General features: G+C 44.1%; 1 protein-coding gene across 1 annotated transcript; it reads left to right on the top strand.

Moving 5' to 3' along the window:
• The first annotated feature begins 1,434 nt into the window (after window positions 1-1,434).
• Window positions 1,435-18,218, top strand: LOC123160886 (telomerase reverse transcriptase). The gene is made up of 12 exons (XM_044578733.1): window positions 1,435-1,821; window positions 1,942-2,022; window positions 2,688-2,741; window positions 2,823-3,002; window positions 4,040-4,630; window positions 11,578-11,704; window positions 12,807-12,936; window positions 13,594-13,693; window positions 14,194-15,270; window positions 16,141-16,637; window positions 17,147-17,413; window positions 17,543-18,218. Exons 1-12 carry the CDS (start codon window positions 1,501-1,503, stop codon window positions 17,814-17,816), a joined length of 3,699 nt encoding a protein of 1,232 aa, XP_044434668.1. The 5' UTR covers window positions 1,435-1,500; the 3' UTR covers window positions 17,817-18,218.
• Window positions 18,219-18,255: the final 37 nt, after the last annotated feature.

Below are 18,255 nucleotides of genomic sequence, written 5' to 3'. Positions count from 1 at the left end.
AATCTTAGTCAGGCTTCAATTCCAAACCTTGCTTGGGCGACAAATTGTTAAATGCATATTTACGTGAGTATTCCTCAAATTTTCATAACATACAGACATGTATCTCATGTACATATTGTTAAAACCGAAGCATCATCAATTGCAATGACAATTGGGCCAAAAACCAAATAGGAGGCGATCACAATCAAGAATGTGATCAAATCTCACGAATCACCTCTGATCTACTAGAATTTAAACCCCCATGTCTAAGGTCTACCGGTTTCAAACGAATTGATGTTCCATAGGTCGCCGATGGCGAGTTGCAACATACCTGTCGTTCACCATCGTCGGTCCAGGTGGGCGATAGCGATTTAGGCTGCAGTTGCTCCATGGTCGCCGCCAAATCGCCCGTGCTCCGTCTATGTGAGTGCGAGGGAAAAAATGGATCGGTGAAAGCAACAACAAATTGGAAGCAAAACTCATGAGCCAAAATGATTGGTGGGGACACCCTGCACCCCCCTAATAGCATGCACGGCTCAATCAAGACGCGTCTTCTGCACCGTACGATCGACAATGATCTGACGCTGGACGAGGAATCACTTTCCTTTATTGATCGTAGCATCCTCGATTCGTGTTCAGCCCGGGGCCAGGCCCGATCCTGGCTACACCATTGATCAAACCGTTGGGGTGGATTGCTTTTTTTATCGCGGTATAGACACATATGCTTATACATACACACATACATTCAAACACATGCATGTACATCATATCTCCATGATCATCTCCAAGAATCACTTTGTGCTCTCATTTTGAATTCTGTTGCCGTGGATTGGTCAATGGAAAGGCGCCATAGGACTTTGACGTGACCGGCTCACACCACATCCGCTTGGCACAAAACACCGTGGATCATGCCATTTCCCCCCTCCACTCACGATGCAGAGGTGGCCGAGCTATTGGCATGCCGGAGGGCTCCAATCTCAGCTCAAGAACTACAAGTCCAGGAGGCGATCCTCGAAACAGATTCTCAGGGATCGGTAAGTAAGATCAAGAATGGGCCAAATGATTTCTCAACTAATGGGCAACTAGTTGAGGAGGCCAAAGAATTATTGAGCTTTTTTCAGGAGTTTAGGGTTGCTTGGGTGCAACGTTCGGCGAATAAAGTCGCACATGTCTTAGCTAGTGAAAGTTGTAATAGATCTCTATGTAAAACTTGGCTCCATGTATTTTCTGATTGTGTTAGCTCGGAGATTGCTACTAAGGAGCTATGAACTTTGAATAAAGTGACAATGATTTTTCAAAAAAATTAGAACACAGTAGGTTCACCCCTCCCCGAATCCCGACGCAAGCGCACGAACCGTCGCCGAACCAACCAACACGAGAAGAGAGCTCGGGAGAAAAATTGTCGGAAACTTTTTGACCCGCCCCGCCTCTTCAAAATCCCGCCTCAAACGCCACTCCCCCGCCCACCGCCCGCCGCAGGCGCCTCCCCCTCGCTCGCCCCGCCAGCGACGCGCTCGCATTATGGCGCGGCGGCGCCGCCGTCGCGCGTTCGGCGGCCGCCCGGAGCTCCGCCTGGCCTACGGCTCCCGCGCCCGCCCGCTCGGCCGCGCGATCCTCGCGCTGCTGCCCCCGCCCCCGCCCCCCGGCGCCCCCTGCCCCGTCTGCCGCGGCGCGGCCTCCGGGTGCCTCGCGTGCCGCCGCTGGGCGCACCTCCTCCGCGACGGCGACCCCGTCGCGTACCGCCGCCTCGTCACCCGCGCCGTCTGCGCCGTCGAGCCCGTGCCGGCCGCGCCCCTGCCGCCGCAGTATACCCCAGGGAACGCCGGGCACTCGCAGGCACAGGTTTATTTATTTTCTATCCTTGCTCGTGTCGTGCTTGCGGTGGCTAGATTTCTCGTTTCTTGTTGGGTGTATATCTGAAGCTGCCGTTCGTTTGCCTGCATTGTGCTACGTACGCCCCAGCTCGTTCGGGAGACGATAAAGTGGATCTTGACGGATCGGTCCTGTAGAACCAAGAACGTCCTCTGCAATGGTATCCATCAGGTACGTACGATGAGTGTCATTTTTTTTTGAAAGGCGACGAATGATTTGTGGTATGTAAAAGAAATTGCCGCCGCACGTTTTATTGTCTAGCATTTCCTTCTTCGTATGTTTTTCTATCCATTTTTCGCACCTCTCCAGAAACAAATTGTGAGCTGTTGTGAAAACCAATGATGAAGGCTGTGCCATTTTAGTAGTATCTCCCTTCATGTAAGGGTTGTTGATGTTGTGGATGTGTGGTATTGGCAGTCTGCAATTCGTGTAATCAGATTAGGTTCTTCAGTTGTGAAAACATACCATGTAATTTTGTGTACAAAGTTTTGTACTACTTTTCTTTGGCATCGACAACTTTATAAGTGGCATCATACGATGAGTGCATTTGATCTTAATGTTTGACCATCAACATATTTGTTGACATTTGTATTGTATATGTGAAAATGGTACGAGCTTTGTACTGATGTAAAACTTTTCAAAATTGTATGTAAACCAGTAAACTCCATAACCAATCCTTGCTGCTCTATGTCCTCACTATATACGGAGCTTAGTCTTAGTAGCTAAGGACAACCTTTTCTTGGATTGGAAGGTTGCCATGCTTGATCCGTTGGTATAATTATTTTTTGCTCTTTATATATTTTTCATTAATGCTTTTAAATCTTTATGCTTACTAGGGTGGCCAGGCTAACCTTGTTTCTTCTTCATCCTGGAATATTCTCCTGGATAGAGTAAGTGTAAAGGAAATCCTTTTTCTTTGCTTAGTAAAGTTCCTCATATCCTTTGCTTGACAGAAACTTGTTGTCTTTCAGATTGGGGATCTTCTCATGTGCTATATTCTGAGGCATTCATCAGTCTTTTTGCCCATTAAAAAGAGTGATTACTTTCAGGTGACTGGTGTTCCACTCAACATTGTTCTGCACAAGCCTATATTTGCCAGTACCATGGCAAGGAAACAACAATCCAGATCGATAGAAGTCAAATGCCCTACGGTAAGAATTTATGTTCAGATCATGTGGCCCAGTGATTATTTAATTTAGGTTCGTGTCTTGTTATGCCAACTTAAGTCTTTGGTCCCAGTCTGGAAGCTCTTCAGGTTACAATTAATTTCAACCTGGCTATGACTCTGCATGCACACAAAAATACTACCTGTCTTTTTTTTTGAAATTTATAAATAATACCTGTCTGGACTGGCACTTGCACAGCGAAAACCATTCAGACATACTGCGATGCATTAGGGTTGATGACGGATAAATACCACCAGAAAGATAGCTACAACGGCTCCTCTGCAAGGAGATAGGAGAGATCAGAGACTGGGATGATGTAGGAGACTAGTAATTAATTTATTTCTTTTTGCTTGATTAATTCATCAAAAGCTCCTGTCTTTATAGAGGCCTATCAACTCAAACTATGTCAGATGAGTATATATTGACATATTAATAAAAAAATCCAATTGTAATGGTGGATCTTATCCCTTAATCTAAACCGGCTATGGGCGACCGGGCCTAGCATGTGGTTACTAACCCAAATGACATTATAAATTTTATTTGACTGATGTTCTGCCATGGAAATAAGGCTCCTCACGCAGGTTCAGGTTTTCAATAGCCGAGAGAATCTTCCATTTTTTTCATTCCAAACAATTCTACATACATGCTCGTTGGGGATGGAAAACAATGTTGTATTAGTATTACTCTTAATAGTTTGAATTTTCTTTATGTGGTGTAAACAATTGGTAGTTTACTCTGGTTTGTTTCATAGCTGCATTTTAAAAGTAAACAAACTGATTAAGCATTTGAATACAAATAATCAAGATGGCCGCACCCAGTTTGTTGTAAAATTCATTACCATTTCCCGAGTTTTCTTCAACCAGGAATTGGCTTTCTTGATAATGTTCTTTGATACTATATGTTTAAAATATCTTGATGACCTCACCGCCGAATGTTCTTTTATCAAACAAGCACACTGTGAATGCTGTGGTATATTTTATTCTAATAAACTGATTGGATACTGCATGTCTTTGTGATCTCAGTGCCACGTGTTGCGTAATGCAAAGATGAAACTAAACATAACCGGAGGCAATCGTGGCAACAGTTCAGACTCTGCATTTTACTGTTCAGATAACACTCAGAAATGTGATGCTCTACAAAGTTCTGGAAGTTGTGATGCTGAAAGAGTTATAAAGCCTAATTGTTCAAGTGATGGATGTAACTGTTCCAATTGCTTTACCCGGAAGCCTAGGAAAAGAAAAAGATTGTACAGCTGGCAGCGCCGCAGTAAGCGGAAGCAGATCTGTAATGAAGATAAGTTAACAGAGTTAAGTAAATTAAACAACAGTAATTATGCTGTGTGTAATCTCTTATCAGATGGCGCAGCTGCTGGAGTGAATGGTCAAACACACTCCTTGAAGCGTACTGCAGATAACATTTCTATTGGAATGAACAATGATGAATTTGTTTCACAAATTGAAGAGCCATGTGATGTACCCGTCCTGTCATTAAAGAAGTCACCTAGTTCTGTGTCAGATACTAGTCCTTCCCAGGATCTATTTTGTGGTTACTGTAAATCAGGAGTCCAATGTACAAGTCCCAAAGTAGGACCCTCCAGCTACTCACAACTGAACGTCAGTTCCTTCCCAATCTCCTGTTATTTGTTATTACCGCTTCTTTCGTGCTTACACTCAAGTTCCGTCTACCTTCCTAAATCATTTGTTATTCCATTCATTTTGATTTTTGTCTACTGTTGTAACATTATAGTCTCCAAGTTATATAGTAGTGTCAAAAGCAATAACTTGGATGAGAGAAAAATAGAAGATGCGAATATTGGCACTTAAAGATTTTCCACTTAGTGCCTCACCGACATGCTGATCTTATGGCCACATGTTGGTGAGACAATGGAATGATAAATCCTCAATAGCACCTCCTTGCATTGTCAAACCGCATATTTTACCAGCATCTGGTAAAAAGTAGACTAGAAAACCGTATCTTTGTTGTGACTATTTCTCAATCAGTCATATGTGTTAGATGTGTATAGTCCCGTTTCGGTATATCCCCATTGTATAAGGGGTTTTCTGCACTTTGACACACATGTATATGTAATGGCCTTTGGCCCTCAGGAAATGCTAGTTGCTCACTTATCCAACATGGTATCAGATGCTAGGTTAGCCTCGCTCTCTTGCACGACGCAACTCCGTGCGCCCCTCTAGCTTACCTCGATTCCTGCCGGCCCAGCCTCATCTCCGGTTGCTCTGGTCCGTCGCTGGCCGGACCCGGCGCCCTGCGCCCGGAGCTCTCCTTCTCCGGCCGGTTGACCCCGTCTCTGGATCCGACTGTCCTCTACGCCCCTGGCCGCCGGCGCTCTTGTCCTGACCGGCCGCCGGCGCTCTCGGCTCTCTTCGTCCGCCGCTGTGCTCGGCTGCCTGCGTCAGGTGCCCTCTTCGTCCGCCCGCGCGCCCCTGCTTCCGCTCGAGCACGGCCGCCCGCGCGCCCCTTTAGATCGAGCGGGGCCAGGCCGCCTGCTCGCCCCTGCTTCAGATCGAGCGGGGCCAGGCTGCTCGCCTCAGCGCCCCTGCTTCAGATCGAGCGGGGCTAGGCTGCCCGCCCCAGCGCCCCTCCTTCAGATCGAGCGGGGCCAGGCTCGCTCGTTCTGCAGCCCGATCCGGATCGGCTGTCTTCCGTGCGTTGACAAAAACAAAAAACAAAAAAAAACAGAGAAAGCAAAAGAAGCCTTTGTTATGTCTTCTTCGGGCTATGTTGCTGTTCCTCGGTGTTCGGTGATCTTCGATGGCACCAACTACGCTGAGTTTGTGGGGTTCATGCGCATCCATATGCGTGGTCTTCTTCTGTGGGGTGTTCTTTCTGGCGAGGTCCCCTGTCCGCCATGCCCTATTGCGCTCGTGGCCCCAATCCCGCCGGTGCCGCCGGTGCTTGCTGCTGATGCTTCTCAGGCTGATCGGGATGCAGCCAAGGCTCTTATGATGCTGCTGTTGATGCTTATGATCAACAGGTATCCGCCTATTCTGATGCTCTCTCTGTCTACCGGGATGATCTGTCTGCTTATACTCAGTGGTGCAATGATGATGCTCGAGCTGCTGCTATTCTTACTGCAAGTGTCCTACCTCAGTTTGCTTCGGAGTTCATGGGCCTCGGCACTATTGCAGCGATGTGGTCCTATCTTTGTCAGCGCTATCAGCCCTCTGGTGATGCTCTATACCTCTCTGTGGTGCGTCAGGAGCATGCTCTTCAGCAGGGTGACTCGTCTGTGGATGAGTTCTATTCCCAGTGCTCTGCCATCTGGCGTCAGCTTGACTCACTGCGGACAGTTGTTTGTGGCACTTGCTGTTGTTGCCAGACTACGAGGTCTGACTTGGAGTTTCAGAGGGTCCATGAGTTCTTATCTCGTCTCCGCTCCGAGTTTGAGCCTCGCCGTGCTCACTTGCTTGCTCGTGGTCGTGTTCCTATCTCGGGGATACTTGCTGAGCTTCGTGCTGAGGAGACCCGCCTTCGCTCTGCTGGGTTGCTTCTGGTTCCGTCAGTTTTGGTTGCCCGGGCTCCTGTGTCGTTTGCTCGCCTCACTGCTCCGCCGCTCCTGCCCACTCCTCCAGGGGGAGTGAGCCGTCCTCCTTATGCTGAGAAGGGCACGTCGCGCCGTGACACCGTCTGTGGTTACTGCTCCCGGCCAGGTCACCCAGAGTCTGATTGTCGCCAGAAGAAGCGAGACCAGAGGCGCTCCTCCTCCAGCGGGCCTCCTGTGTCTTCCTCGGCTCCGTCACTCACTGACCAGGACATTGTTCGCCTCAAGCGTCTTCTTGCTTCCTCAAACTCCTCGTCGACTGGCTCTGCTGCTGCCGTGACTGCATCCTCCTCCTCGTCATCACAGGCATCTACACAGTCAGGTACATCTTCGTGGGTTCTGGATTCTGGAGCCTCCTTTCATATGTCTTCTGATTCTTCCGCGTTGTCTTCTCTCCGACCTCTTGATTCGCCTGTTAATGTTCTTACTGTCGATGGCACATCTCTTCCTATTGCTAGTCGTGGCATTCTTTCCACTCCATCCTTTTCTGTTCCGAGCGTTTCACATGTTCCTCGCCTTACCATGAATCTTTTCTCCGCTGCCCAACTTACTGATTCTGGTTGTCGTGTCATTCTTGATACCGACTCTTGCTCCATTCAGGATCGTCGCACCAAGACTTTGGTTGGTGCTGGCCCCCGGCGCCGTGAGTCAGAGGGCCTTTGGGAGGTTGACTGGCTTTGTGTTCCTTCCGCTGCCACCACTTCCGCCAGCTCTCATGCTCTTGCTGCCTCTTCGTCTGCGTCCTTCCAGCAGTGGCATCATCGACTTGGTCACATCTGTGGCTCTCGCTTGTCTTCCTTAGTTCGTCAGGGCCTCTTAGGGTTTGTATCTGGAGATGTCTCCTTACATTGTAATGGCTGCAGACTTGGCAAACAGAATCAGTTACCCTATCCTACTAGTGCGTCTGTATCTCAGCGCCCTTTTGACTTAGTTCATTCTAATGTCTGGGGTCCTGCTCCCTTTGATTCGAAAGGTGGTCATCGCTACTATGTTTTGTTTATTGATGATTTCTCTCGCTACACTTGGCTCCACTTCATGAAATCTCGTAGCGAGGTTCTCCCTATATACAAATGTTTTGCTGCCATGGTTCACACCCAGTTTGCCACGCCCATTCGTACTTTTCGTGCTGACTCCGCTGGAGAGTATATCTCTCAGCTGTTGCGTGGTTTTCTCGCGGAACAGGGTACTCTTGCCCAGTTCTCCTGTCCTGGTGCTCATGCTCAGAATGGTGTTGCCGAGCGAAAGCATCGTCATTTGCTTGAGACGGCTCGTGCGCTGATGATTGCTGCTTCCCTTCCACCCCATTTTTGGGCTGAGGTTGTTTCCGCATTTACCTATCTCATCAACATTCAACCATCGACTGCTTTGCAGGGTGGCATTTCTATGGAGTGTCTCACTGGTCGCTCTCCTGACTATTCAGCTCTTCGTATGTTTGGATGCGTCTGCTATGTTCTTCTTGCCCCCCGAGAACGCACCAAACTGACTGCTCAGTCGGTTGAGTGTGTTTTCCTTGGCTACAGTGATGAGCACAAGGGCTATCGCTGTTGGGATCCTGTGGGTCGTCGCTTGCGCATCTCGCGTGATGTGACTTTTGACGAGTCTCGTTCTTACTACCCACGTTCTTTTTCCTCGAGTTTCTCTGTGGACGACCTTTCTTTCCTTCTCCTTCCCGATACACCCTGCTATGTGCCTCATGTGTCACCTCTTCCTCTGGCACCTCTCATTCCTTCTCATTCACCACCGACCCCGTCTTCTCCATCCTCCTCCTCCACCTCTCCCCCATCCTCTCCAGTCCGTCGCCCTCTCTCACTGTTTCCTCTCCACTATACTCGACGCTCTCGTACCGAGGATGTCTCCTCTGACGAGCCTTCCACCTCTGATGCACCTCCTCTCACATCTCCTCCGGTTCATAACCTCCGTGCTCGGCCTCGCCCTCCGCCTGATCGTTACTCCCTTGATTGGTACGGTCTCTCTGTTTTGACTGAGCCCACTTCCTATCGCACTACCATGACTCAGCCTGAATGGCAGCTTGCGATGGCCGAGGAGCTTGCTGCCCTTGAGCGCTCTGGCACATGGGATCTGGTTCCCCTCCCTTCCGGTGTCCGTCCCATCACCTGCAAGTGGGTCTACAAGCTTAAGACTCGCTCCGATGGTTCTCTTGAGCGCTACAAAGCTCGTCTTGTGACCCGTGGCTTTCAGCAGGAGCAGGGGCGTGATTATGATGAGACATTCGCTCCGGTCTACAAGCTTAAGACTCGCTCCGATGGTTCTCTTGAGCGCTACAAAGCTCGTCTTGTGGCCCGTGGCTTTCAGCAGGAGCAGGGGTGTGATTATGATGAGACATTCGCTCCTGTGGCTCACATGACCACTGTCCGCACTCTTCTTGCTGTGGCTTCTGTCCGTCAGTGGTCTATCTCTCAACTTGATGTTCAGAACGCTTTTCTCAATGGCGAGTTGCGTGAGGAGGTTTATATGCAGCCACCACAGGGGTACTATGCTCCTGATGGTATGGTCTGTAGACTTCGCCGCTCCCTATATGGTCTCAAACAGGCCCCTCGCGCCTGGTTTGAGCGCTTCGCATCTGTGGTGACCGCCGCTGGTTTCTTGCCCAGTAACCATGATCCCGTGCTGTTTGTTCACACGTCTCCTCGTGGTCGGACTCTTCTCCTTCTCTATGTTGATGACATGATCATCACTGGTGACGACACTGATTACATTGCCTTTGTTAAGGCTCGCCTTCGCGACCAGTTTCTTATGACTGATCTTGGTCCACTTCGCTACTTTCTTGGGATTGAGATCTCCTCGACCTCTGATGGCTTCTACATCTCCCAAGAAAAATATATTCAGGATCTTCTTGCTCGCGCTGCTCACGGTGATGAGCGCACGGTTGTGACTCCTATGGAGCTCAACGTTCAGCTTCGTGCCACCGATGGTGACCCTCTTCCTAATCCCACTTGCTATCGTCATCTTGTTGGCAGTCTTGTCTATCTTGCTGTTACGCGCCCTGACATCTCCTATCCTGTCCACATCCTGAGTCAGTTTGTTTCAGCCCCCACCTCTGTCCACTATAGTCATCTCCTCCGTGTTCTACGATATCTTCGTGGCACGATCCCTCAGCGCCTTTTCTTTCCCCGCTCCAGCTCTCTTGAGCTCCAGGCCTATTCTGATGCTACCTGGGCTAGTGACCCCTCTGATCGACGCTCGCTGTCTGCTTATTGTGTCTTTCTTGGTGGCTCTCTTATTGCCTGGAAGACAAAGAAACATACTGCAGTTTCTCGCTCGAGTACAAAGGCTGAGTTGCGAGCCATGGCGATGTTGACGGCTGAGGTGATCTGGTTACGGTGGTTACTTGAGGATTTTGGTGTGTTTGCTACTACCTCGACTCCCTTACTGTCAGACAGTACTGGCACTATCAGTATTGCGCGTGACCCGGTGAAGCATGAGCTCACCAAGCACATCGGTGTGGATGCCCACTTTGTGCGTGCTGCTGTGCAGGATCAGACTCTCGCTCTTCACTATGTGCCCTCTGAGTTACAGTTGGCGGACTTCTTCACCAAGGCACAGACTCGAGCGTAGCACGGCTTTTTCCTCTCCAAACTCAGTGTTGTTGATCCACCATGAGTTTGCGGGGGGGTGTTAGATGTGTATAGTCCCGTTTCGGTATATCCCCATTGTATAAGGGGTTTTCTGCACTTTGACACACATGTATATGTAATGGCCTTTGGCCCTCAGGAAATACTAGTTGCTCACTTATCCAACAATATGAAAATCATATTTTTGGGCATTGAATATTTGTTAGTCATAAAATTGGAACTATGATGTGCTATTGCAGGATACCATTTGTGATTTTAGTCAAGTCCATGTCTTCAGGATTATATGCATTCTCCCGTTCCTGTTTCATTTGATACCTTGATTTTTGCTTGATAATTACACGCATGTTTCTAGTGATTTATTACTGGCTTGGTTACCTTTTTTTTTAACAAAACATCCCTGTCATTGGGCTTATATACTACCCTTTCTTAGAATTCCATATGACCGTGTACCCAAATCAGCTTCTCTACATAACTTGTGCAAAGTTTTGCTGCTGGGTGAGCCTGGCATCTCTAGTAGATCTCATTAACCCATACAACAACAACAACAACAACAACAACAACAACAACAAAGCTTTTAGTCCCAAACAAGTTGGGGTAGGCTAGAGCTGAAACCCATAAGATCTTGAAATCAACTCATGGTTCTGGCACGTGGATAACTAACTCCCACGCACCCCTGCCCATTGCTAGTTCTTTGGTGATATTCCAGTCCTTCAGACCTCTCTTTACGGACTCCTCCCATGTCAAGTTTGGTCTACCCGACCTCTCTTGACATTATCAGCACGCTTTAGCCTTCGGCTATGCACTGGAGCTTCTTGGAGGCCTGTGCTGAATATGCTCAAACGGTCAAACCATCTCAGACGATGTTGGACAAGCTTCTCTATTGGTAAATGTGTGCGGGGCTGCTCATATGAGTGCTGCCGCCCGCCCCCCTAGGGATAGTGACTTTATAGCCAAGTCAGCCAGGATATCTATCTAATTAGATTGATTAGCTTGAGTTTGTTTCCAAGTATTTAGCTGCTTACCATATCCTGATGAATTGATTCATGTTTTTTAATCTCTAAAGAGAGGCCACCATTGTGTTTTGATCAATAATACCGAAAGGGATATTAAACTCTAGAGCTGCAGCATTAGTCACTGGTATACATTACCTCTCCAGTCACCACCAAAGGCGAATACTGTATGCCCAGCGGCGGAACTTGCCAAAACTGCAACCTACTAAGTGCAGCACGTGACTCTTTTTTTGCGATTTTTGTGGACATTGCTATCTGCTGTTTGATAATGGGCTTTGTGTGTTTCTACTTGGAGTGCTCTTGAAATTAGAAGCACTGATCAATTGGCTTGTTAAACAACCACTTGCAGTTTTTATGTTGGTGTTGTTTCCTCAACATATTTTTTTTACTTGCAGAGTGGTTCCATCTGCTTCAATTGCTTAATGTTGAATGCTTCGAAATGTGTGTCAGTAGATTCTTTGATACCAAGACAGGCCATTTTCTATAACAAAGGATTATCTGAGAATGTCTTCCATCGTAGCAGTATCCTTTTGCTATTTTAGTACCTGTCAAAGCTCGAAGTGTGTCAATCTCTTGAAATGGCACCCTGCAATTATTGTCAACAGAATAGTTCTAAAGTTGCAGTAAGTGGAGAACGAAACCTACTCTCAGTTTTTTCGTCTTGTTGGGCGAGTATCAGTGGAGGGAGCATGCTGGTTCTGTGTGGAAGTGATAAGATAATTGGTGACTTACATAGCAACGTGGGATATTTTTTGGAGCCTTTTCCCCATATGTATGTCACTTGTCACAGTATGTTGGCACCCTTCCCTTGATAATTTTGCGATGTATCTCGTATGGTGTACTCACTGTAACGTTTTCCTAGTGACCATTGACCACATCATCTGATTTACAGACGTTCAGCCATATTGTAAATAAAATATACCGTTTCTATTTTGATAGAGATGTGTATCTGAATATATTTTCATGAAATATGAGGCTTGCAAGTTGCAACTATGGATCTGAGGGTAAATCAGTTCAAAATTTTGTAGGCGGAACTAACACCTAGTTGCAAATTTTCATTATCTATACTATGCTACTCGGAGGAAACTTCCGAATTGTTCCAAATAACTTGTAAATACTCCCTCCGTCCGGAAATACTTGTCGAAAAAATGGATAAAAATGGATGTATCTAGAACTAAAATACGTCTAGATACATCTATTTCTCCGACAAGTATTTCCGGACGGAGGGAGTAGTTTACATTAATCAGTTTCTTAGTCTTCCCTTCAAATTATATGCATGATTGTGTGATATATGAAAAACCAAAATCAGTTCATTCCAGGCTAATTTCTTTTGCTAAAAAGGTCTTGTGGATATTATTTCGTAGCTCTGGTATGTGTTTGGTTTGTTTTATGTTAATACTTCTTTCGTTGCATGTGTTTCCTCTGTAATTTATACTTAATCTTTTGAGGACCTACATTTTACAAGATGTTACATGATGGAAAAAAATTAAAGCACTAGATTGTTGAAATGCTGACATTTGGAGGTTCACAGGTGACACTTGGCAACTCTTACTGTGTATTTATATGTATGCTGTATATATAATTTGTCATAGTATCTTCTTCAAACTTTCCTTAATACTGTTAGACTTGACAAATAAAAGGAAAGGACCAGACGCACTGTCTTTATTGAAGCGCATATTTGGAATCAAGGAATGCTGCATAAAGTTCGTCCAATGTGATTGCCATGGATCTTCCACACCAAATTCTAATTGCCTGTGAGTCAACAGATTTAATTTGTACTATATTGCCACTAGCCAACATATCATTTCAGCATTCTGCGTAACTTTGCACATAAGCTTTAGACTGCACGTGAGGATCTCAATTTCACCTTCCTCTGTCAAACACATGGTACTACTGAACATGTCTGTTTGAGGTACTACATATTTTATCTAACTTACTAATCCAAAGTAAGGACAATTATTAGTGGCCTACTGCCAGGCGAATAAAGTATCTTAAAGGTTTAAATTTGTCACCATTGGATTTGGGTGGTGTGTCATAACACAATTTTGTTCGTTTATTAACAGGAAAGAATGGATCAGTTTTCCTCTATTGCAATAACATACATGTAAACATTTACGCGGGCCATTATATTTTGTGCTAAAGGGCATGTGGAGATAGATACATTATACACTACTATTTAAAAATGTCTCCGTATTTTTGCTCCATTCCCATCCTTTTTTTAATCAAACATGTTAACCTTATGTAAGCCACTGCAAATGCATTAATGGAGGCCATGACATCGTTATTCTGAAGATATTACTTTCTCCCTCGTTGTCACACTTATGCAGGATAATATGTTCATCACTTCATCTTTTCGATTTTTCATCTATCTAGCTCTATTATTGTAAATGGTTAATGATTCCTGTTACCAGGTATCATTGGATGCTTCAACTAGTGAAAAATCTCATAAGGAATTCTAAACATTGCCAGTACAAGAAACTATTTCTGAAGCATTGTTCTGTCAAGTCTAAGGTACTTTTGAACAACTAAACCACTTTTGAGTACTATTATTAAGAATCAAACAATGAAATTGTTTATGGCTAGTTTGCTTTCTCTTATCCTTTTGTCTGAACTATCCTATAGTTATTTGCTTTAACCGTTGAAATTTTAGGGCTTGTTTTTGTTGCTTTCTACAGCTCGCCACAATCTAGTGTCAAGTGTGGCAAACTACGGCCCACTGTCACTGGTTCAGCATAATTGATTCTGCTTATATACTTTGACTCTTAGAGAGGAGAAACATCCGCCTCCTACTTTTCATCTGGTTAGATTAGGGAAAAAATGTTTTTGTTAGGGCATGACTTACTGGCCTCTTAACTGTTATGCTGGTGAAACATGCAGCATTGTGTATGTGTTTGGACGTTTCATTCTACACAGGCTGGTATATTGTTTACTTGGTCAAAATGACACAAATGTATTAATGTGAAACTAGAACAATGATTCCATATTCTCTTTTAAATTTTAATACAAAACAGGTGGCAAAAGATGGGTTCCCTTCAGGCAACATAAAATATTCAAGAGGAGGAAAATCAGCATATTGTGGTGAATCTTTTGCTCAGTTGGAAGCTTACAGTACACATCAGCAAGTACTATCCTTTGTCTGGGCAGTGTTGACACGTATCATACCACAGCCTTTGTTAGGGAATCCTTCTAGTAAGAGATCATTAAGGATGAACATTTGGAAGTTTATAAGGTTACGTAGGTTTGAAACATTTCAAGTAACTGATTGTATTGGTGACTTGAAAGCACCAGAATATTCTTGGCTATCAAAAATTGGATTCACTAGTTGCATTTGTTCTGTACTACTTGGAGAAGAGACTGGGCTGTCAAATGGCACAGAGGAGCAGAAACAGAACAATCTCTTGCATTGTTGGATTAGCTGGTTATTTTCTGACATTGTGATCCCATTGATCAATACATACTTTTATGTTACAGAAAGAGAAACAAAACGATATGATGTTTTCTATTATCCAAAGTCAGTGTGGAGGAACCTAACTAGCAATACTATTGCTACCTTAAAGGCGCAGAGCTTCAAGATTTTGTGTGGTACATCGAGGAGAGCAATAAAACATTTGTACCGTTCTTCAAGAGTGAGATTTCTTCCAAAAGCAAAGGATATCAGACCATTAGTAAATTTTAAAGCTCAGTCAAAGGATGGTATTCTCAACAAGTGTCATTTAGTTATTAAAAAATTAAGGGCTGATAACCCAGAGATGTTTGGTTCTTCTGTTTTTGATTATGATGATGTTTACAAAAACCTTTCCAGTTTTATGTCTTCAGTAAGAAGACAGTTGACAGAGTCAAAGATATATATTGTGGTTGCTGATGTATCCAAGGCATTTGATTGTGTTAATCATGACGTGCTACTGAAAATTATGGATGATGTTCTGAAAGGTGATGAGTATGCCTTGAGAAAATGTACCAAAGTAATTTACAGTAGGTCTAAGAATGTGGCTTACCGCTTTGATTCAAATGTCTCCGTCAGCAATGGAAACAGAATTAATGATTTCTCAATTCAGCCATCATCAGGTGGTGGCATTCTAGTTGATCAGGTACTGAATCAGAGCTCATTTCATTTGTTCTGGGGTTTGACTTGTTACTGAACGTGACTGGTATTAAGTATACGTAACAACCACTTGAATATGCAAATGCTTGTTACTAAAGGCGGAAGCTACTGAGATCTTAATGTTTTGCCTATCCCATTTAGTTAGGGGGTCAGCTTTGCATTTCCACCTTCATGTCTATGGAAGTCTAATGCAAAAAAGAAAAGTTTTTCACAGGACCTACTAATTATGGAACATAAATAATAAAATATCTGCTAGCGATGTTAAATATTCTGGCACATACTTCTGGGGTGAGTTCTTTAATGTAAATATGTAATCCATCTGGTAAGTAAAGCTGTGATCACACAATTGCATTGATGCATGATGCATGCATACAATCTTTGCTTCTAAAAGGGTTTACCCATCCATGTTCAGAAAATCACTTAGGAACTTCTTGAGCAATCAGATTTATAGTATATCTGCATAGGTCACATTTGTCATCTGGTCTGTTAACCTAATACACGAACATACCAGATTAGGTGTCTTGCCTTTGTGAGGACGGTGAATGATGAGCTTATATTTTCCAAATTTGACCGATTTTTTGGCAGGTAATTGCTATGTTTCGTCGTCTACCAAGATATGCAAGTTTCATGAAATTTGATTGAAGTTTCACCACAGTTAAAATCCATGGTCCATTAGCTGAGAGAAGGGCTAAGGGAGTAGAAAGTGATTTTGGAACATGTTTTCAGTTTTTGCTTGCCCATGCTGTTGCTCTATCTTTTTTGACAATCTGTTTACTTCCGATTGTTTGTTTCTTACACAGAATAAAAGTATTCACCAACAGAATATGTTAAAGCTCTACCTTTTGTGTAAAATCAGGGAACTGTTAGTACAATCCGGAAGGAAGAGCTTCAACGTGTCCTTTTCGAACAAGTCAAGTGCAATATTCTGAAGATTGGGCCAAACTTTTACTTGCAGCAAGTAGGGATTGCTCAAGGAAACAAGTTATCTCCCAACCTTTGTTCCCTATACTATGGCCACCTTGAGAATTCTGTGATATTGAATTTTCTGCGTGATGGAAATTCAGGAGATGCTATTTCAGAACCGGAATTTTTAATGATGAGGTTCATTGATGACTTCATGTTTATCTCTCTCTCAAAGAAGCATGCTTTGAATTTCTTTAATAGGATGAGAAGAGGTTTTGTGTACTACAATACTTACATGAATGACAGCAAATATGGTTATAATTTCAACATTGGAGATAACGAGCAGTGCGATAATAGGATCTACAGGGGCGATGATGGAGTCACTTTCATACCATGGAGTGGTTTGCTTATAAACTGTGAAAATTTAGAAATTCAAGCTGATTATACAAGGTATGTCTGTCAGTTTCTAGTTTTAGTTTGTTGATTCAGTTGATCAATATTGAGATCATCTTCATTGATACAGAACATGGATCTAGGATGGTTGACCTGTTTATAGCCCTGAGGAATATTTGACCGCCGCTGTGGTTCTGCCATCTTTTTGTTGAAACCTGGATTAATCATTTTTGTGTATTTCTTTTAAACCACAGGCAATTAAATAAGTTGAAATGTTGATACAAGATTCTCCTGATTTTTTGTCTATTTTTAAAAGCTTGTTGAGAACGTACAGTAGAGCACACGAGCTCCAGTGCTTCTGTTAGCAAAATTTTGTAAATTTTACAAAGGTGTCTGTTTGCTTTATTGCCTAATTTGGCAGTGTTCGTCTTACTGGTTCTCCAGTGATCCAGTCCACCCCCCCCCCCCTACCCCCCTTAATTTTGTTCAACGAGTATTCACAAACTAATTTTCCTAATCAAAAACTGTTGAAGAACTAGTAATGAGTATGCACATTTCTCAAACAGGTATTTAGGCATTACAATCATCTCCACGATCACTGTGAAGATGCATTCTTCCATGAAGTACCTTAGCAGCAAGCTATGTCATTATATGCGTCCGAAGTGCCATCCCATTTTTTACGACTCCAATATCAACTCACTGGGCACTGTAAGACTGAATATGTATCAAGCCTTCCTGTTATGCGCAATGAAGTTCCATTGCTATATGCGGAGCATGCCTTATTCCAGCATAAGCAAACCCGAGTTGCTGCATGTCATTAAGAAGACCTTCAGGTATTACATTTCTCTCGACATTTATATTTGTGATACAAAAAACTACGCTGAAGTGCTTTATCTTTACTATCTATCCACTTATTTCATCAAACAAGGTATAACTTTCTAATCCCTTCTTCCGATGAATAGATACATGCATAGTCTGATTGTCAGCCGTATGCAAGATATGGAGCTGCAATCCAATGTGCGCCCAGTTCTAAAGCTAAGACGCAAAGAAACCAATTGGCTTGGACTATCTGCCTACATCCGCGTGCTTCAAAAGAAACAATCTCGTTACAAGGATTTGTTGGCGTTGTTGATAGCAGAGGCTGAGGGTTATGGTCATATGGACTGTGATTCTGACAGTTTGTGCTATGCTGTGGATGATTCTCACTCGTCAATGTTCTGGAAGTTCAAATATTAGAAGGAAACTCGAGGGGCCTGAGTATTGCAGAGAACTCTTATTTTGTGGGTACAGTTTTAGCAGGATTGGCTTATATACAGCTCTACCTGCCATATTATCAGGTAGAAAGGGTGAAAACTAGTTGCTTCTGGAATTGCAGTAACACTGATCATGTTTGCGCCAAGCTTTCACTTCATAGTCTTATAGCAGCATTTTATATGTTCCTGTATCTGATCCCATGTGTCTGATTAGCTGCTAAATTCATTAACAAACAAGCATCATAGCTCTACATCACATTTTACTTTAGTCATTAATCTTTTGCGTGTTTTTTATAAACAGATGATTAAATGTCAAAGAACATCATTGAATGATTCCTATTATAGAAGCCTTGATGAGCAAATGAGAGTAGTAGTCATTTTTTTCTTGATGGTCAGGTTGTTTCAGACTGTCCAATCAACTT

Source organism: Triticum aestivum, chromosome 7B (genome assembly GCF_018294505.1).
Source record: "Triticum aestivum cultivar Chinese Spring chromosome 7B, IWGSC CS RefSeq v2.1, whole genome shotgun sequence".
Lineage (NCBI taxonomy): Eukaryota > Viridiplantae > Streptophyta > Magnoliopsida > Poales > Poaceae > Triticum > Triticum aestivum.
Note: the sequence above shows the minus strand (reverse complement) of the source record. Positions and strands in the feature narration are given on the sequence as shown.

What these genes read in the sequence shown, in the direction of transcription:
- LOC123160886 (XM_044578733.1), top strand. Translation starts at nt 1,501, where the DNA reads ATGGCGCGGCGGCGCCGCCGTCGCGCGTTCGGCGGCCGCCCGGAGCTC. An exon ending in CCGGGCACTCGCAGGCACAG is followed by an intron (nt 1,822 to 1,941) that starts GTTTATTTATTT and finishes CGTACGCCCCAG; the next exon opens with CTCGTTCGGGAGACGATAAA. An exon ending in GTGGCATTCTAGTTGATCAG is followed by an intron (nt 15,271 to 16,140) that starts GTACTGAATCAG and finishes GTGTAAAATCAG; the next exon opens with GGAACTGTTAGTACAATCCG.